Source organism: Corythoichthys intestinalis, chromosome 1 (genome assembly GCF_030265065.1).
Source record: "Corythoichthys intestinalis isolate RoL2023-P3 chromosome 1, ASM3026506v1, whole genome shotgun sequence".
NCBI lineage: Eukaryota > Metazoa > Chordata > Actinopteri > Syngnathiformes > Syngnathidae > Corythoichthys > Corythoichthys intestinalis.
This window is the reverse complement of record NC_080395.1, coordinates 13051019-13078421: the sequence shown is the minus strand read 5'-3', so window position 1 is coordinate 13078421 and position 27403 is coordinate 13051019. Positions and strand designations below refer to the sequence as shown.

Here is a 27403-nt window from a genome sequence, read left to right as displayed (position 1 = left end):
GGACATTTGTGTCTTTATTATTCAATCAAAAAATAAATTGCTTCAAACAAAAAAATATATATTTTCAAAAGAAAAATCACTTCAATCAAAATTTTTTTTTTAATCAATCGTAGAAAAAAAGGTTTGAATGTGAAAAAATATTTGAGACTCAGAAATTCGCATTTGAACACTTTATTTTTCATTCAAACTGTTTTCTTTGATTGAAGCAATCCTTTTTGTGTTTGAGCCATATTAGGGGTAGGACATTTGTGTCAAAATCATTCAATCGCAATAAAAGTTGCTTTAATCAAAAAACTATTTTTAATCAAAGAAAAAAATCATTTGCAAAAACTTTTTTTTTAATATATTTTTTATTTCAAATATATATATATTTTTTTTATTGAAGTGTCACTTTTTTTGAAAAGCAAAAAGTTTTAAACTTATTTTTTTCAAAGTGGAAAAAGTTTTGAACACACTTTTTTTTTTTGAAGTGGAAAAAGTTTTGAAGGCACTTTTTTTCGATTGAATCATTTTGACACAAAGATTCTCCTTTAACGCTAGTTCCGGTGTGTTTGATTGGCAGGTAGCTGAGCCAATGACATAAAAGTATGAAGCAAGCATAATGGCCACCAGGGCTCCATCCAGCCATCGGAGTCTGTTGGAGTCTAAGCCGAATATAGGGCACCGGTACGGCCGTGTGACATCGGCATTTCACCGGAGTACGGTGCCCTGTTGCTTAATGTGATTTAACACGGCGAACTTCACCCGCTGCCCTGACGGTTGGCAATTGGTTCCAACCGGAGTGTCCGCGACGCGCCGGTACGGGAGTGGTCGGCGAGTGGCCCGACACTAGCCTGCCCAGTAAGCGAGTGGACTACCGGCGAGTCGCCGGCGTCCACGCCGGCAGCCCCATCGCTTCAGCTTTGAATGAGTGCCGTGTCATTCGCAGGGCGTCCACTCGACAGCCGGCCTCCGCGCCTGGGGGGTGATATCGGGGTCCGACCAGTGTGCCACGACAGGGCACCGTACCGTTGCGGGTACTCCGGTGAAATGCCGATGTCACACGCCCGTACCGGTGCCCTATATTCGGCTTAGACTCCAACAGACTCCGATGGCTGGATGGAGCCCTGGTGGGTGGCCATTATGCTTGCTTCATACTTTTATGTCATTGGCTCAGCTACCTGCCAATCAAACACACCGGAACTAGCGTTGAAGGAGAATCTTTGTGTCAAAATGATTCAATCGAAAAAAAGTGCCTTCAAAACTTTTTCCACTTCAAAAAAAAAAAGTGTGTTCAAAACTTTTTCCACTTTGAAAAAAATAAGTTTAAAACTTTTTGCTTTTCAAAAAAAGTGACACTTCAATAAAAAAAATATATATATATTTCAAATAAAAAATATATATATATAAAAAAAAAAAGTTTTTGCAAATAATTTTTTTCTTTGATTAAAAATAGTTTTTTGATTAAAGCAACTTTTATTGCGATTGAATGATTTTGACACAAATGTCCTACCCCTAATATGGCTCAAACACAAAAAGGATTGCTTCAATCAAAGAAAACAGTTTGAATGAAAAATAAAGTGTTGAAATGTGAATTTCTGAGTCTCAAATATTTTTTCACATTCAAACCTTTTTTTCTACAATTGATTTTTTAAAAAAATTTGATTGAAGTGATTTTTCTTTTGAAAATATATATTTTTTTGTTTGAAGCAATTTATTTTTTGATTGAATAATAAAGACACAAATGTCCTAGCCAAAATGTGGTCCAAACGGAAAATTACATGACTTCAATCAAAAATGGTGTTTCAATTAAAAAAAACTTGACTTTGATCAAAAAAATAAAATTCAATCAAAGAAAAATAGTTTTCAAATATATTTTTTTGAGTTTCAAATTTATTTTTGCATTCAAACACATTTTTTTTGATTGAAGTGACGTTTTCTTCGATTGAAAGTATATATTTTGATTGAAGCAACTTTTTATTTGATCGAAGCAACTTTTTTTTTGATTGAATAATAAAGACACAAATCTACCTCCATACTTTCGTAGCTCTGGAATAATTAGGTCTCATGGCTAGCAAGAAAAGCTAAACCAAGTGAGCCTGAGAAGCTTCAGAGCTTTATTAAAATAAACCGATTCCATTATTTTGTTGCCTGATGGAAGAATTTCAACTGAAGCAGACTAGTAAATTGGATGAAGACCTTACGTCCAACGTATTTATTTCAAACTTCTGAGCCACCTAAATTGAGTTACTGATAGTTATTAGTCAAATACCGATATGTTTATCATGCTTTTGGAGTCCAAACTCTCCGACATAATACACTGAATTTTCAGCACCTGAACGTTTTTACTTCCGGTTCACTTGACGCAACATATGTGACTGTGTACCTATCAGGGACTTGCAGCCCTTTCGTGTACTCTTCTGCTAACCAAAAGAGCTCCTTTAAAGCATTCTCATCGGCTAAATACCGAAGTAAGCGTTTTATCGGACAATAAAAAGTCCTGTCTAAAAGCTTGTTGGAAGTCGTTTGGCTTCATATTGAAGTTTAACAGGCTTACATAACTTTGTTTTGTTTAGCTCAACTCGCGAGCCAAGACACGTTAATGCATTTCGATCGCTTTTACTCCATGCTAACACCGATTTGTTAATTTTGTTTACAGGTCACGACAAACAACTGTAAAACGAAACAAAATGACGGTAAGATCACAACATTAGCTAGGGTGACCATCGTCGTCTTTTGCCCAGACAAGTCCTCTTACTAGGCGCTCTCCGGAGCGGCCGGTGTTGTACCGAAATCTGCGATCCGTCAGAGTCTGACGAAGGAGGGCGATGTTGCCAAAAGCGAGGCCGACAGCAACTAAGACGAGGAATCAAAGAAGGCCACTTATGCTAACGGCGTAAACTGCCATTTGCTACGTAAATGAGGCTATTCACTCGCAGTTGCCGAGGCTTATTTTCCCTTTCACCGAATAAACGTCATGATATTTGATCATGACGCTGACATTAAGAAAATGTCTGCTTCAAAAAATAACATACAGTAGCTATATCTTATATGATGAATTTTTGATGTTTCGAACATTTCTGCTTGAATAGATTACTTTTGATATTGTGAAATAGTAAGCTGCAACAAATTGCTATTTTTCTTCTTATTCTTCCTGACGAGGTTATAGGGAATGGGACGTACTACGTCACTGTTTGGACGCGCCTCCATGCTGGCAATATGATTTACTTCCGGTTCGGCAGAGTCAATGCGGATTGTAACGTGTGGTAGTGCTAAGCTAACTCTTTCGGTGTTTTAGAAAGAAAATATGGGTGCTTATTGTTGCGTTACCGGGTGCAACAGCATCTCCTACGACAAAAAAAGGGGTTAGGAAAAATGGACTCACTTTTCACCGTTTTCCTGCATGGAGGACCAAATATCAGATCACGAAGGTACGACGGATGGCTGGATTGCAGCGGTTCGTCGGAAAAGCATTTCTTATGATCATATTTCTGCTGGAATGAGAGTGTGTTCCTGTCATCTCTACTCTTGTAAGTTGAACGATTTATCCACTTTTGGTTTCAATACGTTTTTCTTTTTTTACACCGTTGTGTAAATCTGCCTCGGTAGCAATGCTCGCCTACTACGACTCACCTACCTGTTGTGTTCCTAGGTAAACCTGCTGACAACACATCCCGATTTGTCACCATCTCTCTTCTTGGATCATTTGACAAAGAAAATTTGTTCAATGGAGTGGTTCCATTTGTCCTGTGTCGGACTCAAACAAGCCCCTGCTGCAGACGCCATCTGGGTCTGCCCTTCTCGTCGGATGAACTGCGGGCTTTTAACTTGTGAAAATGCAAGAACTGTAATGCACATATTTATTCTGCCTGGCTATTTAACTATGGCCAGTGACGTATTATTTATTTATTTATTTTTTTAAAACCACTTTGACAAAGACACGTTTCATTGTAATGTTGAATTTATATATTCTATTATTATTTTTAAATTATAATATTCTTATTTGCACTTATGGAGACTTTAGACTGTCAATTCAAATAGTGTTGGAAAAGTTGCAATACCTAAAATAGAAATGCAAGAACTGTAAAGTACATATTTTTACACCTTTATTTACCTAAGGCCACTGGATGTTTTTTAACTGCTTTGAAAAAATACAGGTTTTGTTGTGATCTTGTATTTATATAGTATATAGCTTTTTATAATGTATTATGTATTATAATATTTGCTGCCCCCTGCCAGAGTGTGGGCCATTTTGTACTAAAAGGATTTTAAACTGTCAGTTCAAATACTGTGTTGGAGACAAGTACTTGCAATACTTAAAATGGAAATGCAAGAACTTTAAAGCACATATTTATCCTGTCTGGCAATTTACCCAAGGCCAGTAAATAGTGTTTTAAACTGCTTTGACAAAGACACGTTTATTGTGATCTTGTATTTGTGTATTACTTATAATTATATAATATTTGCTGCCACCGTCAGAGGGTGGGCCTTGTTTGCACTAATTTAAAGATTTTAAACTGTCAATTAAAATATCGTATTGGAGAAATTGCATTACTTGAAATAAATCTATTGCAACTTATCAGTCCCAGTTCTTGTCTACAACACTGTCCAAAAATTGTCAATGCATATTCCAAATAGAATAACAAAATTAAGTCAACTGACTTTGTAATTATTACACCTGTATATTATGAAGACCTGAAGTAAACAACAAGCAGTTACAGTTTGTCAAGAAGTTGTTCAAGTCATGTTTTGGTATTCATATTTTATTGACTTTTCACAACAACACTTGGCATCGTGTTTGTAAGAGCAGAGCAAACTGAAGTTTCAGCGTGCACTCTTCGCCTTTCCAACCTCTCATAACGCTCCGATGTGGTGCGCTTGACCTCAGAATAACCCAAGAAGAGATATGGTGACCAATCGGGATGTGTTGTCAGCATTTCATATGCAGGTTTTCCTAGTAACACAACAGGTAGGGGAGGAGGAGTAGGTTAGCATTGCTACCGAGGCAGATTTACACAACAGTAAAAAAAAAAACACAAAAAACCGTATTGAAACCAAAACGGATAAATCGTTCAACTTACAAGAGTAGAGATGAGGGGAATACTCTCATTCCAGCAGAAATATGATCATAAATGCTTTTCCGACGAACCGCTGCAATCCAGCCATCAGTCGTGCCTTCGCGATCTGATATTTGGTCCTCCATGCAGGAAAACGGTGAAAAGTGAGTCCAGTTTTCCTCGCCCTTTTTTTAGTCGTAGGAGAAGCTGTTGCACCCGGTAACACAACAATACACACCCATAATTTCTTTCTAAAACACCGAAAGAGTTAGCTTAGCACGACCACACGTTACAATCCGCATTGAGTCTGCCGACCCGGAAGTGAATCATATTGCCAGCATGGAGGCGCGTCCAAACAATGACGTAGTACGTCCCATTCCCTATTGTGTAAATATCCTATAGACCCTACTCACCTACGTCACAAAATGGGCGTGTCGCTGTTTCCGGCCGCCATATTGTACCTCTTTTTCAGACCTATTCTCATTGTTTTCAATTAGTCGAGCAAGTTATAGAGCAATTCATGGAAGCCCCGGTGTTATCTGACGCTGTAAACTCATTGGATCCGTTGCATAAAAGGCGTTACGTGGAAAAGCTTCAGTTTATCCATTCGCCAGATCCGTATTTGATGCCTAAATCGATGTTTTTCGACCCGCTGGCTTCGCCTGACATCTGATATCCTGACATTTACAACTATCTTGTCCACACAAAATCAGCCTATTCTCACGAAAATTTGAAAAACTTTAAGAGCTTGGAGGCTTATAAATGCTACGTTGCTGGTTGGGTGAAACAGGTCCTCGTACACGAAAATTCGGCAGGAATCTTGTGCTCGGAAGGTGAGTTACGAAATTTTCAATTCAAAATCTTTTGTTCTTGCTAACATCCACTGTCAAGTCTAATGTATTTCATGTCATTTGTCAATGGAGCTAGGGCTTTTAATGTTTATATGGTTTAGCGATAGCACTCTGACTACATACATACGTGTATGTTGTCGGCGATTAGCCTAGCAATGATCTTAATTGTGGTTGTCAGCCCAAAACCCTCTAAATATATATTAAATGCATCTTACCAGATATAAAATGACTACTACATAATCTGCGGTAGTCGTTTGGAGCCCAGTTTTCTCGTCGAATTGCAGCAGTCAATGTCGGTCTCCTCTTCGGGTCTCTCGGAATACGGTAAAAATTCAAGTCTCTCCGTCTATCTTCTCTGTTTTTGCAACTGACCGCCACACACGACTTCACCGTTTTGATTATTAATGTTAACGAGCAGAAAAACACGCCATAATAGGAGGAATTTACGAAGCGCTAATGCATTAACATGACTAGTATCCGGACATCATGGCGCGGGGGCGTGGCTGTGACGTCACGTGAGTAGGTTCTATAGGGAATGGGACGTACTACGTCATTGTTTGGACGCGCCTCCATGCTGATCATATGCTTTACTTCCGGTGTTCTGCCAAAATTTTCTACATCGGCGAAACGTCTACATTAGTCGAATTTGACACCTAAAGTACTACCGTGCGCTCTAAACTTGTTTTGTTTAAATGCATACAGGAATAAGGTACTAAAAAAATGCCTGCAGAAAATACATAAATGTAGTTATATCAAATAAGGACGGTTTAAACACGCTACGTGACTAATGTGGTCAACTGCTTCAAAGCTAACACAAAAAAACACAATGGTTAAAAGTATGAGAGGGTAATACATGCAAAAAGTATCTTTGAGGCTGTGAAAAGGTTCTAAATAACTAAATAAAAACAAAAATAGTAATCGCCGCCTCTAACCGATGTGCGCATGCGTGTGAATGCATGCGCAAGCGCCCTGAGCATTGTGTAGGACGTTTCGCCGCGTAGTAAGGAATGGCCGAACACCGGTCCGCCAAACTCAACGGGGATTGTAACGTGTGGTAGTGCTAAGCTAATTCCTTCGGTGTTTTAGAAAGAAATTATGGGTGTGTATTGTTGTGTTACCGGGTGCAACAGCTTCTGCTACGACAAAAAAAAGGGGTGAGGAAAACTGGACTCACTTTTCACCGTTTTCCTGCATGGAGGACCAAATATCAGATCACGAAGGCACGACGGATGGCTGGGGCGCAGTGGTTCGTCGCAAAAGCATTTCTCTTGATCATATTTCTGCTGGAATGAGAGTGTGTTCCCGTCATCTCTACTCTTGTAAGTTGAACGATTTATCCGTTTTGGTTTCAATACGTTTTTTTTTTTTTTTTACCATTGTGTAAATCTGCCTCGGTAGCAATGCTAACCTACTACTACTCCTCACCAACCTGTTGTGTTCCTAGTAAAACCTGCATATGAAATGCTGACAACACATCCCGATTGGTCACCATATCTCTTCTTGGGTTATTAAGGGGGTCAAGCGCACCACATTCGGAGCGTTATGAGAGGTTGGAAAGGCGAAGAGTGCACGCTGAAACTTCTGTTTGCTGTGCTCTTACAAACACGAGCCCAAGTGTTGTTGTGGAAAGTCAATAAAATATGAATACCAAAACATGACTTGAACAACTTCTTGACAAACTGTAACTGCTTGTTGTTTACTTCAGGTCTTCATAATAAACAGGTGTAACAATTACAAAGTCAGGTGATATTCTATTTGGAATAGGCATTGACAATTTTTGGACAGTGTTGTTGACAAGAACTGGGACTGATAAGTTGCAATAGATTTATTTCAAGTAATGCAATTTCTCCAATACGATATTTGAATTGACAGTTTAAAATCTTTAAATTAGTGCAAACAAGGCCCACCCTCTGACGGGGGCAGCAAATATTATATAATAAATTATAAGTAATACACAAATACAAGATTACAATAAACGTGTCTTTGTCAAAGCAGTTTAAAACACTATTTACTGGCCTTGGGTAAATTGCTAGACAGAATAAATATGTGCTTTAAAGTTGTTGCATTTCCATTTTAAGTATTGCAAGTACTAGTCTCCAACACAGTATTTGAACTGACAGTTTAAAATCCTTTTAGTACAAAATGGCCCACACTCTGACAGGGGGCAGCAAATATTATAATACATAATATAATACATTATAAAAAGCTATACTGTATTTATATTATTGTCCTTATACATTTAAAATTGTGAGTGCCTGTGTGGAAGAGTCATAAGTTAAAAGAATGAAAGTAATTTATGAGAGCGGACAATTCCATAATTTCACAAATACAATACAGTAAGTACCTAATTTAGAAAAGCGCACATTTTGTCAACATCAAAAGCCATACATTTTATGTAATTTATTTAATGTGATATTCACATAATAACCTCATCATGATGACGAATAATAGCAAATTATTACAGCGGACTATTTCACAATGTCAAAAATTCACATGAAATATGCAAAACTTTTTAAAGCATTTTCTTAGTAACTATGTCATGATCGAATGTCACGACGTTAATACCGTGAAAGGGAAAATAAGCCTCGCAACTTGTAGCGAGCTTCATTTACGTAGCAGTTCACGCCGTTAGCGTAAGTGGTCTTCTTCGATTCCTCTTCGTCGTTGCTGTCGGCCTTGCTATTGGAAACATCGCCCTCCTTCGTTACAGATTCTGACGGATTGCAGATTTCGGTACAACACTGGTGTTCGGTCATTCCTTACTACGCGGCGAAACATCCTACACAATGCTCAGCGCGCTTCCGCATGCATCCACACGCATGCGCACATGGGTTAGAAGCGGCGTGTACTCACTATTTTTGTTTTTATTTAGTAATTTAGAACCTTTTCACTGCCTCAAAGATACGTTTTTGCATGTATTACCCTCTCAGACTTTTAACCATTGTGTTTTTTGTGTTAGTTTTGAAGCAGTTGACCACATTAGTCACGTAGCGTTAGAGCCTAGTTCGGGCCTAAAAAATCCAGCCCGACCCGACACGGCCCGCTGGTATTGAGGCCCGACCCGGCCCGAGCTCGATCACTTAACTAGATTTGCAGGCCCGAGCCCGAAAAACCCGATTTTTTATTTTTTAATTTTTATTTTTTTTGAGTGACGCGGAAAAAACGCAGCAGCAGCAATTTATTTTCATTTCTTCGAGTTGGCAGAAAAAAACGCAAGTTTTCTTAATGTTTAAATAATCTACATATTTTTTTTAGAATTATCAAAGCATTCACACAACGAAATAACGCTGGGAAAGTTTGTTAAACATATTTCTGAGTGTGTGGGATATTGTTCTCACATGGACGCGCCTCTCTGACAAGGAGAGGGAACAGGAGAGGGCGGCGCCTCGGCCGTGCAGCGGGAGGACAAGAAGAAAAAACGGCCGGCGCCACGGCGTTCGTGCACACGCACAAGCAAAAGCGCAATACAGAGAGCATGCTCTCCATTCTATTTATTTATTTATTTTTTTTTTTTTTTTTGAGTGACGCGGAAAAAACGCAGCAGCAGCAATTTATTTTCATTTCTTCGAGTTGGCAGAAAAAAACGCAAGTTTTCTTAATGTTTAAATAATCTACATATTTTTTTAGAATTATCAAAGCATTCACACAACGAAATAACGCTGGGAAAGTTTGTTAAACATATTTCTGAGTGTTTGGGGTGCACATGGACGCGCCTCTCTGACAAGGAGAGGGAACAGGAGAGGGCGGCGCCTCGGCCGTGCAGCGGGAGGACAAGAAGAAAAAGCGGCCGGCGCCACGGCGTTCGTGCACACGCACAAGCAAAAGCGCAATACAGAGAGCATGCTCTCCATTTTTTTTTTTTAAAAAAAAATAATTTATTAGTCCGGCATGGCGGCCCGACCCGACCTGACCCGAACGTGAATGCTTAAATTGTGGGCCCGACCCGACCCGAATGTCGGGTCGGGCCCACAATTTTGTCGGGTTCGGGTTCGGGCACAAAATCTAACCTCTACGTAGCGTATTTAAACAGTCCTTATTTGACATAACTACATTTAAGTGTTTTCTGAAGGCATTTTTTTAGTACGTTATTCCTGTATGCATCTAAACAAAACAAGTTTAGAGCACACGGTAGTACTTTTGGAGTCAAATTCGACTAATGTAGGACGTTTCGCCGATGTAGAAGATTTTGGCAGAACACCGGTGTTTTAACAAATTTTACAACCCATCAAAAATTACAAGACTCATACAATATACTGCATCTCTGTGTAAACATATAACCCAATATACAACAGAAGATACGTGATTGACATTAACAGGAGATAAACTTACAAAAAGGTGTATGGAGCCTCATCTTAGAACTCCTTATTGAATTCCTTACTGTAGTCTGATCTCTCGCCAAACCGTCAGTAGATGGTGGTTATAGTGGAGCAAACATACACGTGGACAATGGTGTTTAAACTCAGGTGAAAATTCAATTTAATAAAGTCACAAAAGAAAAAACAGTTAAACAAAATGTCTTGGGTCCAACATAACAAAAGGCTTCAACCAAACTGACTCGCCGACCCATCTTTGTGGCTGCTTAAATAAGGACAGACTACGAACGACCACCTGAGGGAGGTATGACAACCAATTAACCAATCATTGTCAACTTAATTAAACAACAACAGATGAAAAAAATACATCATCTTGAAACAATAATCAACTAATGTGCATTTAAACAAACTGAAAAATTTATCCCAAACCATATTTACATCAACTTAAATATCCCCCTTCCAAAACGGTAGGTGCTAGATCTTAACAGCTGTGGTCGTTATCTCAAATTAGCGTACATGTCCAAAATAATATCACATAAATACTAACTAAATCTTGAAACACTAAATGGTGGTGGTAGTAGTAGCCACCACAGTGGTAATTCCCCATAAACAAAGGGTAAACTGCCAACAAAAAACAAGGACTTCTTCTCCCGCCCCTACTAGTAGGAGCCATGTCAACGCAGGCAGGCGCTGCCCTCTAGCGGCAGGAGGGATTCTCTTCAAATTGGTCCCTTGAAATATCATAAAAAGCGGACATTTTCATGAGTTTATGAAACCCGGCCGGACGCTCCGGAGAGCACGTGATAAGAGGACATGTCAGGGCAAAAGAGGACGTTAGGTCATCCTACCGTTGGCCCTGTCCCTTTGTGTCGAAAATGGTCTATTACTCTGAAGCTTCATTCACCTGGTCACCTGCTGTCATGTCATGTACTTTTTAATATTTCTACTGACAAACATTATATCATGATCATTACCGTTATCATTTTATCGGCCACGGTTAAAGCCTGAAACACACACAGTCCGCCGCGCTACTCTCAGCTCCAATACGAACGACGCAACAAATGCGTTTGTATTGTAGTCAATACGAGGTGGTCCACATGATCTGCTCAGCTCTGATCTGGATGGGCCTGAGTCCGCCTCTCTGATCCGTCAACACTAAAATTCGTACGAGGTCAATTTTCTGGTCCGTCAACCTGCGGCCGGATCAAACCATGCTGTTTAGCACACACCAAATAGGAAATAGAACGGCAGAAATATCCGGTCTTTCAAGGTAAATAATGTTAATAAAAGTATTATGCATCTTATTTTAACCATATTGTATTGAAATTTACACAAAACAAAATGGATGCATGTCATTTGCATGGGAAGTATCGTGCTCATGTATCTCCAACATATTTTAAAATGACTAAAGGAAAAGACATTCTTCCTAACACTATTGTAGCGTCACTAGGAAGCGCTGCATTGGTTGTCAGCGCGACGTATTGGTGTTTTTGATGCGCGTAGAAAAATAAACAGTATAAGGTCAGCTAGACTTCTGTGCTGATTTATTGAAACTAATTGCCGCTGGCAATTCTTGCAAGTACTACACTATGTTTGTGTATGTGCGTGCATTAGAGGTAAGATCTTTAACCCCGAACCTGACCCGACCCGAATTTCGGGCAGGGTCGGGTCTAAAATGTCAATTATAACGTTCGGGTCAGGCTGGGCTTCTCTCTCGCTAACTTTTTTGTAATAAATTTATATTTATATTAGGGCTGTCAAAATTATCGCGTTAACGGGCTGTAATTAATTTTTTAAATTAATCACGTTAAAATATTTGACGCAATTAACCCACATGCCCCGCTGAAACATTAAAATGACAGCACAGTGAAATGTGTACCTGTTGTGTTTTTCGGAGTTTTGTCGCCCTCTGCTGGCGCTTGGGTGTGACTGATTTTATAGGCTTCAGCACCCATGAGCATTGTGCAAGTAATTATTGGCATCACAAATGGCGGGCTACTAGTTTATTTTTTGATTGAAAATTTTACAAATTTTATTAAAACGAAAACATTAAGAGGGGTTTTAATATAAAATTTCTATAACTTGTACTAATAATTATCTTTTAAGAACTACAAATCTTTCGATCCATTGACCGCTTTAACAGAATGTTAACATCTTGTTGATTTATTGTTATAATAAACAATTCCAGTACTTATGTACCGTATGTTGAATGTATATATCCATCTTGTGTCTCATCTTTCCATTCCAACAATAATTCACAGAAAAATATGGCATATTTTATAGATGGTTTGAATTGCGATTAATTGCGATTAATTACGATGAATTAATTTTTAAGCTGTAATTAACTTGGTTAAAAATTTTCATCGTTTGACACCCCTAATATATATATATATATATATATATATATATACATATATATATTAGGGCTGTCAAAATTATCGCGTTAACGGGCAGTAATTAATTTTTTAAATTAATCCTTTTAAAAATATTTGACTCAAACAATTAGTCCACTTGTTACTTGTGTTTTTTGGAGTTTTGTCCCCCTCTGCTGGCGCTTAGGTGCGACTGATTTTATGGGCTTAAGCACCCATGTGCATTGTGTCATGATTGACATCAACAATGGTGGGCTACTAGTTTATTTTTTTATGAAAATTTTACAAATTTTATCAAAACGAAAACATTAAGAGGGGTTTTAATATAAAAATTCCATAATTTGTACTAACATTTATCTTTTAACAACTACAAGTCTTTCTATCCATCGACCGCTTTAACAAAATGTTAATAATTAATGACATCTTGTTGATTCATTGTTATAACAAACAAATACAGTACTTATGTACCGTATGTTGAATGTATATATCCATCTTGTGTCTTATCTTTCCATTCCAACAATAATTTGCAGAAAAATAGGGCATATTTTATAGATGGTTTGAATTACGATTAATTAATTTTTAAGCTGTAATTAACTCGATTAAAAAATGTAATCGTTTGACAGCCCTAATTTATATATGTAAACTAAAACAAAGTATGCATGTTAAACGAAGGAATACTTGTTATAAAATAAATAATTTGGATGAACAGAGAAGGCGCTGGATGGGAATTGCGAACAGGAGCCGCGCAGAGCCTCTCCTTGTCAGAGAGGCGTCCATGTGAGCACAATATCCCACACGGAAAAATATTTAACAAACTTTTCCAGCGTTATTTCATTGTGTAAATGCCATTATTATGCTTATAAAAATATGTAGACTATTTAAGCATTTAAAAAGCTTGCGTTTTTTTCTGGTAACTCGGGGAAATTAAAATAAATGTCAAATGGGCTGCTGCATTTAATTGCCAAGGAAATGAAACATGAACTGTCCAGCTGATAGACACACAAATATAAAAGATATAAAAGTTTATTAAATATGCATATACAGTCTTGTTTAACTAGGAGAATTCTTAACAAAAGACAGGCTTTAATTTGTTTTTCCAAGCAGCGCTCTGTCCAGGTTTGACTGACGCATTGCATCCCCGCACTCCTTCTCCTGAGCCTGAGTCATCACAAATAAAACATAAAATTTCGTTCGTGCTCCGTCCTATAAATAAAACATAACAATTCAGGTTTTATCGGGCTCGGGTCTGCAAATCAAGTGAATTGATCGGGCTCGGCCCGGGTTGAGCTGTAATACCCGCGGGGTCGGGTCGGGTCTGGCTGGATTTTTTAGGCCCGATCTTACCTCTATCGCGCGTGCCTGCGTAGATTTGTAGTGGCGGGGGGGTTGCATCCGTGGGTTATTGTGTGCTTTTGTGTGTGTTGAACTGAACTTTAACTGTAGCTAAACGGTTGTATTGGCCTTGTGCATTTTTGGCGCGTTTTTTCCCCCTGACAATACTGTCACAATTAGAGGTGTGCAAAATTTCCAATTCTTAGATTATTCGCGATTCGGCCATGGAAGATTCGAGAATGATTCACAAACATCCAAATTCCGATTATTAAAATATGCGAAGTAAAGCGGAAGTACACAACACTCAGCGCGCCGCGCGGTCTTCGGGACGGAATGGAGCGAGAGTAGCTAAACATTATGCTTCCCATTACCCGGCCCCTCGGGTAATGCCAATGCTCAACTCACGGCTCTAGCTCAAGTCATGCAACGAGATAAAAAAACACAACAACATACCTGACTGCTGCCGAAAAGCTGCTACAAAGTACATCCATATAATGTTACGGTGGATATCATTTATATAGGACTAGATGCATTATAGATTTGGTAGTGTTAGCAGCACATCTACAAAAAGCTAGATGCGGGCGTTATAAACGGCCGCCATCTTAAAGCAGTACACTTCCCTGCAAGGCTGTTGTAGCGAACCTTCCAAGCAAACCTAATTAACTTTTTGTCTAAAATACTCCTAAATCGGTAAAATATTGACTTGAATATATCTTTAAAATAGTTTTAAAACTTTCACATGTCGAAAGTAGACAAAAGGGAAATTATGGAATAACGGGAGCAATTTTAACAAATTTAACGGTTGATTTACAACATTAAATTAATTGAATGTAGTTTAAAGCTGCTGATACAGAATGGGGACTGGAGTTTTTTATTTAATGTTATTTTTTTATATTTGTTTACTTCTATATGTTAACTTGATACTGAAATAGTAGTGTGGTTTAGCCTGAGAGTATTTTTGAACAATTTTGGAACTAATGTACAAAACATAAAAAAAAAAAAGAGAGAAAAAAAAAGGAGGGGGGTGCATCAATAATCGTTTTATAATCGAATCGGAGCCTCTGAATCGTAATCGAATCGTTAGGTGCCCAAAGATTCCCAGCTCTAGTCACAATTATAATCTTTGTGTTGATCTGATCACGTAGTCTCCTCTGTTTTGCGCATGCGCGTCTAGAGTCCGTGGGTGTACGGACAGCATGAGAGTCATATGCTGTGGGCATTGGGCATTGCAGGCGATCCGCATTGTATTTGTTGCGTCATCCGGAACGGAGCTGAGCGTAGCACGGCGGAGTTTGTGTGTTTCGGGGGTGAGAGTAAGTAATAAACTGTATTTACTTTATCCACAGCTAACGGGTTCTTTGTGTCAGAAAAAATGCAACATGAAAATCTGGGAAAAATTTCGGCTTTACCAAAACACAGGATTTTTTTTTTCCATCCAGAGTCCCGCAGACCTCACTGTAGAAGATCTTCATTCTAAGAAGCATGATCCCCTCCGAGTTAAACATGAGGAAGAGTCCGATATGCCTTGTATCAAACAGGAGGCGGAGTCAGAGACCCCCTACATCAAAGAAGAAGAAGAGGAAGATGAAATCCCCCAGTTTCCAATGTGTTTTAGTGTGAAAATCGAAGAAGACAAAGTTCCAAGCGAAGAGAGCGGAGCAGCAAAACTTTCGAGCGACAGCTCATTTCAGCACCTGACAACAAAAGGAGAGGGACAATCGCAAACAGACGGCCTCTTAGCTCCGCTTTCGGACAGCGACGACGTAACATCACACTCTTCTGACTTCAACACTGATGAGGAGGAAGATGACTTTGACCAAAATGCTTCAGAATCCTTAAACAAGTCATTGAAAAAAGACACTCAAGAATGCGGAATGAGGAAGGCTTTTCCCTGCTCATTTTGTGATAAAACATTTTCTTGGAAACATCTTTTAAAAAAACACATCCGTATACACACTGGGGAGAAGCCTTTTGGCTGCACAATTTGTGGTAAAAGATTCACTCAGAAAGGAAGTTTAGTCTTGCACGAAAGAATACACACTGGTGAGAAGCCTTTTGCCTGCTCACTTTGCGATAAAAGATTTTATTCTAAGAGTGATTTAGGAAGGCATAAGCGGACACACACTGGAGAGAAGCCTTTTGTCTGTACACATTGCGACAAAAGATTTTCTGGGAGTTCTAGTTTAAGTAGACATAAACGTACACACACTGGAGAAAAGCCTTTTGCCTGCACAATTTGCGATCAAAGATTCACCGATAAGGGACATTTGAAAAAACACACACGCACACACACAGGGGAGAAGCCTTTTGCCTGTACACTTTGCAATAAAAGATTTTATCAGAAGACTTATTTAAAATTGCATCAGCGTACACACAGTGGAGAGAAGCCTTTTGCCTGCTCACTTTGTGGCAAAAGATTCACCCAGAAGGCACATTTAAATATACACACACGCACACACACAGGGGAGAAGCCTTTTGCCTGCACACTTTGTGATAAAAGATTTTTTCAGAAGAACGATTTAAAAAATCATCAGCATACACACACTGGAGAGAAGCCTTTCTCCTGCACACTTTGCTTTAAAAGGTTTTATTGTCAGGCTTATCTAGAAGTGCATCAGCGTAGACACAGTGAGAAAAAGCCTTTTGTCTGCACAACTTGTGGTAAAAGTTTCGCCAACAAGGGAGGTTTCAACCAACACACAAGGACACACACTGGAGAGAAGCCTTTCTCCTGTACGCTTTGTAACAAAAGATTTTCATTGAAGAGTCATTTAGAACGACACACGCAGACACACACTGGAGAAAAGCCTTTTGGCTGCACAATTTGTGGTAATAGATTCGCTCAGAAAGGAACTTTAGTCTCGCACGAAAGATTACACACTGGAGAGAAGCCTTTTGCATGCTCACTTTGTGGTAAACGATTCACTCAGAAAGGAAATTTAGTAATGCACGCAAGAAGCCACACTGTGGAAAGACCTTAGAATTGCAGTGTGTGACCAAATATTTTGATTCCTGCCACGCATTTACAGTGGAAAAAGCATTTCAATTTCCTTATGCTGTTTTCCTTCAGCCTTTTTAGAAAAAGTTGTTCAAATGATTTTGCAGGTCCTGTTCTTTTTCACAACTACCCAATATTCAGATTTTTTTAATTGAAGAAATTGAGTTACATGTCTTTCTGTTGGGATTATTCCCTAATTTACATACTGCTTACTAAAGCCCCTTTCAGATTTACTGTATATCCTGGTAAATCCCCATGTAAGGTGACACAGGATTTAGCCGTTTCATGGCTTTCACACATGGGGAAATCTCCCGTGTTGTATGTGTGAAAAGTGGGTTCACGTGTTGGTGCGTCGGCGCTCTCTGTTCAGGGAGGGCAGCTGCTGCGGTGTTATAACCCTGACATTACGTCATTTTTGGTAGCGTGCTGGGCGCCATTGGACGCTTTGAAGTCTCGAATGTTGTGCATTTGAAAGGCTTGTTCGTCTGCCGCCCTTTTGAAATCCTCTACGTTGTGCTAGCATTTGGGTATATTTTGTTCTCTTATCGGCTCTCTTCCTACCGCTTAGGTTAGTATTATTGATCCCCCTAGTTGTCACGGACACATTGTGTTATTCCCCCTTTTCCGCGATGGTGTGTATTTTTGTTTGTATTTAATAAACCCTTGAACGCATCCCTCTGTTGCTTTTTGATTTGAGGTACAACCTTGTTTCTACAATTGCGGACCCTAGTATTGGCAACAAAATAAACCACACATTTCCAAAAATGGACGATTGACTCTCAACCTCGGCTATACAATCCAGAAGCAATTTAATTTTCTTGTGTTATCAGTTTAATTTAGCCATTTCCAGTTTGCCATGTTGATAATTTTGATGTTTGTTAACCGCTTTCCGTATTACTGCGAAAAAAAGAGGCCCCCCATGATATTTACGTCATCAGTCTTAATGCTGTGACCTGGGAATTGTAACTGGAAGTTCGGAGCAGACATTTTCCGGGACGGTGCCGCCCATATTTCGCTCAGGAAACTTGTCTACTGTATATATAAATCAACTTTAGAGTCACTTGAGGACATAGCCAATGTGTATTTCTGTTAGTATTTTCTATTTGTTTATTTTATCAATTTATTTATAGCATATAGTGCTCCTTCCGCAGCCCAGCCATGGGGCCATCGCCACCCCGCAGGGATCCAGGGTGGTTCCCCGGGCCACCCGCGCCCTCATCAACCAGCCTTCAGGGATGGGAAGAGGGGATGCTTTGGCTTAATGCCACTTCTGATTTGTAAATTTTGATTTAAGTGTTGGGTTTTGCCCAGTTAACATGAGAGTGATTAACCCTTTAACGCCTGGGCCTATTTTGTCCGAATCTGTGAAGCTTCAGTGCTTTAAAATGAACTGTTTCCATTATTTTGTTTCCTGATAGAAGAATTTCAACAGAAGCAGTCTAGTGAGTGGGATTAAGACCTAACTTTCAATGTAATTATTTCCAGAAAAACTTCCGAGCCTTCAAAATTGAGTTATTGATAGTTATGACTCAAATTCCCATATGTTTGGCGGAAAACACAGACAAAACTAAAAAAACAGTTTCTGCTATTGCAACCCTCTTTAAAATAAACTGCTGTATTTTAAGCCAAAAGAACTGTTGTGTTTGACAGAACAATATGTCAATGTGCTGCCATAGCAGATTCATGGCGCACTAGGCTGCCTAACTATTTTTAATTGGTCAGTTTTACCCTGGAAACCCCCGTTTACAGATGTCACGCAAAAGCTTTTGTTTCAACCCAGCCATAAAACGAAGGTCATTTATTATTCAAAATGTCATTTTTAGCTTAGAATCATTAATTGATGTCTAATATGTCGTTTAAAAAAAAAAAAAAAAAAAAAAACGACTTTCAAAGATTATTCCCTCGCATATTTTAAACTTTTAAACAATTTACGTCACAATGAAAAAAGTGGTGTCTGTAAAAAAGGCACGGATATCTACAGTGGGGAGAACAAGTATTTGATATATACAAGTGTTCTCCCCACTGTACCTCCAAACTATCGTTAAATTGTTTTTTGTTTTTTTTGTTACTGCAGCATTTTCTCCGATGTTAGGTGATAAATAATGGATAAAAACAGAAAAATTGAAAAAAAAAAATGTTGAAAAGGGTACATATCTGAAAAAGAAAATCTCGACCACTCCTTGAGGTCTGCGATTTCTGCATCACGAGCCTTGTTATATTACCATGTTTCCCCCCAAAAAATCCAGCTGTGGCCATTCACAGTTGTGTCTTGGTACATGCTACATGGAGTTTTTGGATCAAAACAAGGTAAGCACGCGATAATATCTCGTTAAAGTCATGGTGTCTGTAATTCTGCTCTAGCGTACTCTCGCCTCCAGATAGGGTTTTGCTGTTTAATTTTTTTTTTTTTAATGCCCTCCTGTTCAAAATGTTTCTTTCCCCAGAAAATTGAGATTTTAAGCTTTCCAGTGATGTATCACACATGCATATCGGACAATTTTGAAATTTGGCCAAATTGGAGGTTTCAAAGCGGAACTTCAAGTCACCTGAGTCTTTTCCGCCATTTATCATATTTGTCCAATATTTTTGGAGTCCAAATTCTCCAACATATTACACTGAAGTTTCAGCATCTGGACGTCTCTACTTCCGGTTCACTTGACGCAACATACGTGACTGTGCGCCTATCCGAGACTTGCAGTAACCTGGTGTACTCGTCTCCTTACCAAACGACCACCTTCAAAGCATTCTCATCGGTTAAATACAGACGTGAGCGTTTTATTGGACAAAAAACGTCTTATCTTAAAGCTTGGTGGAAGTCGTTTGGCATTATGTTGAAGTTTAATGGGCTTATATAATTTGTTTGTTTAGCTCAACTCGCTAGCCAAGACACATTATCGCACTTCGATCGCTTTTACTTCATGCCAACACCGATTTGTTTATTTTGTTTCCAGGTCAAGACAAACAACTGAAAAACGAAAGAAAATGAGGGTAAGATCACGACATTAATTGTTGTATTTTTAATGGAATATCAGACTAGCCTTGATGTGACTGTGACCAGTGATTGTGACTGTAGGGCAAAATTCTCATATCTACCAGTGAAAATATTATTAAGGTCCCGAAATGTTCAAGAAATGACATGTAAGAAGTGTTTTGATCCCCGTTGGCCCTTTGTTTCGAAAACGGTTTATTACTCGAAGTTACATTCATGAAGAACGTAGGGGTCATCTGCTGGTGCATTGTTTGTACTGCAGGCAGCAGCCATGCGAAAGGTTTAAAGCGCATACGAAAGGAGAGAAAAAGTCTTAAATTGCATTATTATGTGAATTAGAATCATATTTTGAGACGATTCGACTATATTCGACAATTTAGCAAAGCGCAGATGACGAGAAATTAGTCTTTTAATATGCTGGTTAGCCACGCCTGCCATTATAGGGCTGTAGCGTCCCCAACAGGTGGATGACGTCAGCGGGTGACTGGGCTCATCGGTTTTACTATTCAGCCCATTGAGGGGGAATTATTCAGAACGAGGAAAACGCGACGAAGAGAGCTGCAAAATGTCATTGTTTCTGTCTCTTTACTTCAATATTTTTACAAGATATTCTTATTATCCAAGTATTTTCCCCAATTGCTAAATAAATGGCATGGTCATGACAATTAAGTCTTGTGCTAAATGGAATATGAAATAATAAAAATGCATTTATTCAGGATAACATGGCAAAATTACTCCATAATGGTCAAAACTGTCGACTTCACCTTTACTATCGCACCTCCCGAACGATATTTTATGACGCCTAAATCAGACATATGTCATTTCCCTTCCCCGGCTTCGGAGAATGTAAACAAACCAAGAGGCGTGACAGCTAGCAGACATGCTAACCCGAACCGAGTGATGTTTCAAAGTCTTCGAAGCGGAAAATCACACATAACTAGCCCGGATTATTTGACATGACGACTGGGTTGTTGATTGTCTTTGTGGATCGGCAAACCGCCCGGCGGAGAGCAATTTACAGTTCGTTCCCCGGAGGAGGGCGACTGCAGTTGTTGTGCAGCTAATATGCACGAGGAGAGCTTTGTACATGCCTATCAATGATCAAACGTAAGTAGTCCTTTATTTAAAGAAAGTTTGTAGTGTTTACTTTGTAATCGCTGTAATTAATATTTAACATAATACAAAACAAGATGTTTACTCACTTCCTTGTGAGTCCAATGGTCCAACAGTAATAGGGTTTGGACAACATCCATGGTGAATGGGAACCTTTTGAAACTCCAAAAAGGCGCACACGCCTCTCCCTCATAAGGCAAGATTTTTCTGCAGCCGTTTGGCTGCCGTGATGCGAAAAATAAACGTATTAATCCGCAAAATCAGCTGAATCCTTAGTCCTCATACACAACAGTACGGCTGTTTAGTGAAGAGGACGCCTTCACCCATACACGTCACAGCGCCCTCCTCCTCAATGCAAATCCGAAGCCAGAAGTCACTCATTTTCATGGCGCGGGATTCAAAAAACTAAATAAATATAGCGAACGCTTCCACACACATCCAAGCGGTCCATATCATTCAGGAGCATAAAATACCGCGTGTATTATGAAATAAACATGCTTTTTCGCGTCACATGCACTTTAAGCTACAAGTGTGCATTTTGAACTCTTCAAGAGGGAATGGCGTACGCATACCGCAAGCAACACGTCACTTCCGCTCATTAATATTCATGACGTTAGCTACTGTTGCTAAGGGGGGGACGCTACCGATTGTCCCTAATAGGAAATGAATGGAAATCGTGTATGAAAGAAATGTTTAAAAAGCTAAACCTACCAATTCTGTCGAAAAATGATGTCCCTGGTGCCAAATTCACTAGCAAAGATGTGGAAGAACATAAGAACATAGTGTCAAGGGCTGAAAAAGACGAAAAAAAACGATCCGACCTAAGCATAGCCTTAGCTTTTTTATCGATACCTTTTCTTACTGACAATGACATTCTCCTGTTTCAACAAGCTATCCAATACCACCAGCCCTTTCTTTCTTATATATTATATCCAGGGGTGAAAGTGGGCCAGAACAGTCAGTAACGCAGTTCCGGTATAAGATTCAGGGCCGGAACGCTATTCGGGTACACGGTGCTTTGATTTGGAAAATATGACGGCAACTGTCAAAACGCTATGGTAAAAAGAAGAAAAAAAAAATGCTAAGCTGCCCCACATGCATTTCATCTCCAAGAAGAAAATAATCCACCAACATCAGATTTACATACACAAGTGTTAACAACAAGCATAATAAAGTGCTTGTGTAGCGTAATAGTTTCCACCCATATTTATTATTTATTTTATTCCACGAACAGCATGGAGGTTTCCCCAGCTGCTGCAGTAATGAGTCTGACGATGATGAGTCACGTCAATGTGCGAATGCACGCAGCAAAGCGATACGCCTGGACTTATTTATCCGTTCAATTAGCTGACATACTGACATCTGATCAGCTGAAATAGCCCCGATTGGTTCAAATGTGCATGCTTTCTGGAACAGCAAAAAAAAAAAAAAAAAAATGTTGAATTGATGCGACAAAAAAGGGCAATTCAACAGAAAATGGATCAAATCTTTAAGAGCAGGAAAAGAGTTGAGGAGGCTTATTTATCATATTTAGTTTTTTTTGCTCTGATGTGAAGGTTCAGAATATCTTAGCTCTCAATGTGCACTTTGGACTTATGTTTGTTCATTTATGTTAGGCTATTTATTCATTTCCTTATGATTAAAAAAAAAAGTCAATGTTTGCGCGATCTTCAAAATATTCCATTTCACTCTGCATAATAAAAGTCATTTGTACTTATTTTCATTAAAAAATAATAATAATAAAGTAAAAGTATACATTAGCTTCAATTTTAATATACATCCTATGTTCTTAAGTATTTGGCATTTAGTATGTGAGGAAATGAGGGAAAATAAAAAATTTTGGGGTTAATGCTGTTTTGTTTACTTTCATTTTGCAAATCATTGAAACAATACAATTTTGAATGAGAAAAAATGAATGTGTTATAGAAATGACTGCCAAAACAGTTTTCTATGCATTTCAGTAGTTTTAGGAGGTTTGACGGACTTTTTTTTACAACAGAAATGGTAACTGGCAGTCAGATACCAGTTTAATTCTTTTCAGGTCATTCATTGTCGGACAGAAGCAGGACGGCACAAAAAAAAAATAAGTTAAAAATATCAAAAGTGGCTTACCTCTTTGTCTTCTGAAAGACCATACTAGCCCAACAAAATGTTTACTGCATATGAAATGTGAATGGCTTCACCCTGGCTTCACCTAGCTGGCGTTAAAACGTCCGCGCAAGTTGATTAATTCTTCCCATTTTTTCCTCCCAAGTTTTGGTTTCGGGAAACATATGAAGAAACGTCCTTCATATGTCGTAATGTCTGGAGTCGTTTCTCCATGTTCCAAAAAAGCAATGTGTGATCGGCATGTTCGTTTTTGAAAGATTACCGGAGAAAGGTAGCTGAATTAACATTGTTTCTATGCGAGGACGTGTCTATAATGTCCCACTCTTGCTTTACTTCCGCTTTACAATGTGACGTCACGGTCTAAAAATAGCATGCGTGTGGTACTCCATTGCAAACAACAATGTTCAACATGAACATTGCTGTATGTTGTGCACTTTTTTTGTTTACATTGCACGAAGTTAAAAGTTAACAGAATACAGAGCATTACTTGCCCGGTATACCAGACTCACCAGATCAAATTCCGACGGGCGGAGCAAGCCACAACAAACAGACAGTGGAGTGGACCAATCAGCGACGGGCAGATGTGACGTTGTTAAAGCGACAAGTAATTAGCATGAGCGGAGAATGGATAAGTTTATTCAACATGGCTAGCGCGAGCCATGTTGACTGTTGTCAATGACTTGTGTCGATGTGTTTTTGGTCATTTAAAACTGGTTTTACCACTGATTGGAACATATTCTCGGCTCTCCCGTTCGCCGTCTATGTTGTTGTAGAGACAACTTTCGGCGCGCAAGAGTGACGTTACTCGTTAAGAACACGTCACGCAAATAAACTAATCTGACTGGACGGTTGATTTTGTACTTGTGCGAGAGGCCGTTAATGGGCTGGGTCCCAGACTATTTCTCACAGCGTTTGAAAATACAAGGAGAATAGTGTGGCGGTGCCAGGCAAGAACATTACACAAAATCCGAGGTATTTTTGCAATCCCAAAAATTATATAACCATAAACAGACAAATTTTAATTTACACTCAGCCTTGGGTGCATGAAGTCTTAGGTGTTCGACAACATCAACAAAATAGACACAAAAGGAAAATGTTCAGTTTCAAAATTGAGCATCAGCGCCCTCCTTCTCGTCTATGTTGGGGTCAAATGTTTTTTTTTGTTTGTTGTATTTCTCTTGATAGTTTTGACGATAATTACCGTTATCGTTTTATCGGCCAGGGTTAAGTGTACGTAATAAAGTGTATTTATTTTATCCATAGCTAAAGGGTTCTTAGTGTCCAAAAAAGCAACATGGAAATTAGGGAAAAATTTCGACTTTAACAAAACACGTGATTTTTTTCTCCCTCATCCAGAGTACAGACGTCACTGTACAAGTTCTTCACCCTGAGAAGCACAATCCCCTTCACATTAAACAGGAGGAGTCCGAGATGCCGTGTATCAAACAGGAGGCGGAGCCAGAGACCCTCTACATTAAAGAAGAACAACAGGAAGATGAAATCCCCAAGTTTCCAATGTGTGTTAGTGTGAAGATCGAAGAAGACGAAGGTCCAAGCGAAGAGAGCGGATCAGCGAAACATTTGAGCGACAGCTCATTTCAGCACTTTAAAACAAAAGGAAAGGGACGATCGCATCCGGACGGCCTCTCAGCTCCGCTTTCAGACAGCGACGACGTAACATCACACTCTTCTGACTTTAACACTGATGAGGAGGAGGATGGCTTTGACCAAAATGCTTCAAACTCCTCAAATAAGTCATCATTGAAAAGAGGAAGAAAAAAACGCTTGGTTGAAAAACCTTTTGCCTGCTCAGTTTGTGAGAAAACATTTTCTTTGAAAAGGTCTATAAAAAGGCATCAGCGTATACACACTGGAGAAAAACCTTTTGTCTGCACATGTTGTGGTAAAAGATTCAGCGCGAAGGGAAATTTAAACACACATGCAAGATCACACACTGGAGATAAGCCTTTTCCCTGCACACTTTGCGATAAAAGATTTGTTCACAGGAATAATTTAGAATATCATATGCGTAAACACACTGGAGAAAAGCTTTTTGCCTGCTCACTTTGTGGTAAAAAATTCGCTCAGAAATCACATTTAGCTGTGCATGCAAGCAGACACGGTGAAGAGAAGCCTTTCGCCTGCACATTTTGCGATAAAAGATTTTATCAGAAGCCCGATTTAGTAACGCATGAACGTACACACACAGGAGAAAAGCCTTATGCCTGCTTACTTTGTGGTAAAAGATTCACTCAGAAACCAAGTCTAGTCACGCACACAAACGGACACACTGGAGAGAAGCCTTTCGCCTGTACACTTTGCGATAAAAGATTTACTCGGAAGACTAATTTACAAAGCCATATGCGTTCACACTCTGGAGAAAAGCCTTTTGCCTGCTCACGTTGTGGGAAAAGATATACTCGGAAGGGACGTTTAGTAGAGCACACAAGAAAACACACTGTGGAACAACCTTTGAATTGCAGTGTGTGACCAAATATTCTGATTCCAGCCATGCATTTACAATGGAAAAAGCATTTCAATTGCCTTATGCAGTTTCCCCTAAGCCTCTTTAAAAAATGTTGTTCAAATGATTTTGCAGGTCCTCTTCTTTTTCACAACAAACCAATATTGTGATTTTCTTAATTGAATGAATTGAGTTACGTGTCTTTCTGTTGAGATTGTTTCCTAACTTACATACTGCTGACTCAAGCCCCTTTCAGACTTCTAGTGGGGCAAATAATTATTTATTCAACCACTAATTGTGCAAGTTCTCCCACTTGAAAATATTAGAGAGGCCTGTAATTGTCAACATGGGTAAACCTCAACCATGAGAGACAGAATGAGGAAAAAAACCAGAAAATCACATTGTTTGATTGTTAAAGAATTTATTTGGAAGTCATGGTGGAAAATAAGTATGTGGTCAATACCAAAAGTTAATCTCAATACTTTGTTATGTACCCTTTGTTGGCAATAACGCAGGCCAAACCTTTTCTGTAACTCTTCACAAGCTTTTCACACACTGATGCTGGTATTTTGGCCCATTCCTCCATGCAGATCTCCTCTGCTGTCGTTGGGCAATACGGACTTTCAACTCCCTCCATAGATTTTCTATGGGGTTGAGATCTGGAGACTGGCTCGGCCACTCCAGGACCTTGAAATGCTTTTTACGAAGCCACTCCTTTGTTGCCCTGGCTGTGTGTTTGGGATCATTGTCATGCTGAAAGACCCAGCCACGTCTCATCTTCACTGCCCTTGCTTTTCACTCAAAATCTCTCGATACATGGCCCCATTCATTCTTTCCTTTACACAGATCAGTCGTCCTGGTCCCTTTGCAGAAAAACAGCCCCAAAGCATGATGTTTCCACCCCCATGCTTCACAGTGGGTATGGCATTCTTCGGATGCAATTCAGTATTCTTTCTCCAAACACGAGAACCTGTGTTTCTACCAAAAAGTTCTATTTTTGTTTCATCTGCCCAGTCCTCTTCTGGACCATCCAAATGCTATCTAGTGAACCGCAGACGGGCCTGGACGTGTACTGGCTTCAGCAGAGGGACACGTCTGTTGTTACTGTGTCCCAGCTCACTGTAGGTCACGTGTGGTTCTGGGATTTTTGCTCGCCGGTCTTATCATTTTGACGCCACACGGGGGAGATTTTGCATGGAGCCCCAGATCGAGGGAGATTATCAGTGGTCTTGTATATCTTCCATTTTCTAATAATTGCTCCCACATTTGATATCTTTACACCGAGTGAAGATTTACAGAAAACGTTTGGCCTCCATTATTGCCAACAAAGGGTACATAACAAAGTATTGAGATGAACTTTTGGTATTGACCAAATACTTATTTTCCACCATGATTTGCAAATAAATTCTTTAAAAATCAAACAATGTGATTTTCTGTTTTTTTTTTCCCCCCACATTCTGTCTCTCATGGTTTAGGTTTACCAATGTTGACAATTACAGGCCTCTCTAATCTTTTCAAGTAGGAGAACTTGCACAATCGGTGGTTGACTAAATATTTATTTGCCCCACTGTATATCCCAGTAAATTCCCATGTAAGGTGATGTAGGCTTTAGCTGTGTCATGGCTTTCACACATGGGGAAATGTCCCGGGAATATACTGGTTGTGTGTGTGAAAGTGGGTTCTCGGGTTGGTGTCTCGGCGCACTCTGTGCGGGGAGGGCGGCTGGCGCGATGTTATAAGTTATAAGTTCTTGTGTGCTTTGCCTTGTACCATTGACAATGACATTCTCCTGTTTAAACATTCTATCCTCTACCACCATATGCCCT

General features: G+C 39.3%; 2 protein-coding genes across 6 annotated transcripts; both read left to right on the top strand.

Annotated features, from left to right (window-relative positions):
* The first annotated feature begins 705 nt into the window (after positions 1 to 705).
* Positions 706 to 17969, top strand: LOC130924221 (gastrula zinc finger protein XlCGF57.1-like). Of its 4 annotated transcripts, XM_057850668.1 has the most exons (5): positions 706 to 840; positions 929 to 1109; positions 2639 to 2675; positions 15344 to 15963; positions 16300 to 17969. In XM_057850668.1, the coding sequence occupies exons 2-5, from the start codon at positions 1099 to 1101 to the stop codon at positions 16883 to 16885; spliced, it is 1254 nt and encodes a 417-aa protein (XP_057706651.1). In that variant the 5' UTR covers positions 706 to 840; positions 929 to 1098; the 3' UTR covers positions 16886 to 17969. The 4 variants fall into 4 exon arrangements, with proteins under 4 accessions (XP_057706651.1, XP_057706628.1, XP_057706634.1 ...); XM_057850645.1 differs by having other exon boundaries at positions 15344 to 17966; XM_057850651.1 differs by lacking the exons at positions 706 to 840; positions 929 to 1109 and adding an exon at positions 2339 to 2450 and having other exon boundaries at positions 15344 to 17964.
* Positions 17970 to 19576: 1607 nt separating this feature from the next.
* LOC130924305 (gastrula zinc finger protein XlCGF8.2DB-like) lies at positions 19577 to 25904 on the top strand. 2 transcript variants are annotated; one of them, XM_057850773.1, is made up of 3 exons: positions 19585 to 19668; positions 19854 to 19890; positions 24470 to 25904. In XM_057850773.1, exons 2-3 carry the CDS (start codon positions 19885 to 19887, stop codon positions 25601 to 25603), a joined length of 1140 nt encoding a protein of 379 aa, XP_057706756.1. In that variant the 5' UTR covers positions 19585 to 19668; positions 19854 to 19884; the 3' UTR covers positions 25604 to 25904. The 2 variants fall into 2 exon arrangements, with proteins under 2 accessions (XP_057706748.1, XP_057706756.1); XM_057850765.1 differs by having other exon boundaries at positions 19577 to 19890.
* The last annotated feature ends 1499 nt before the right edge of the window (positions 25905 to 27403 follow it).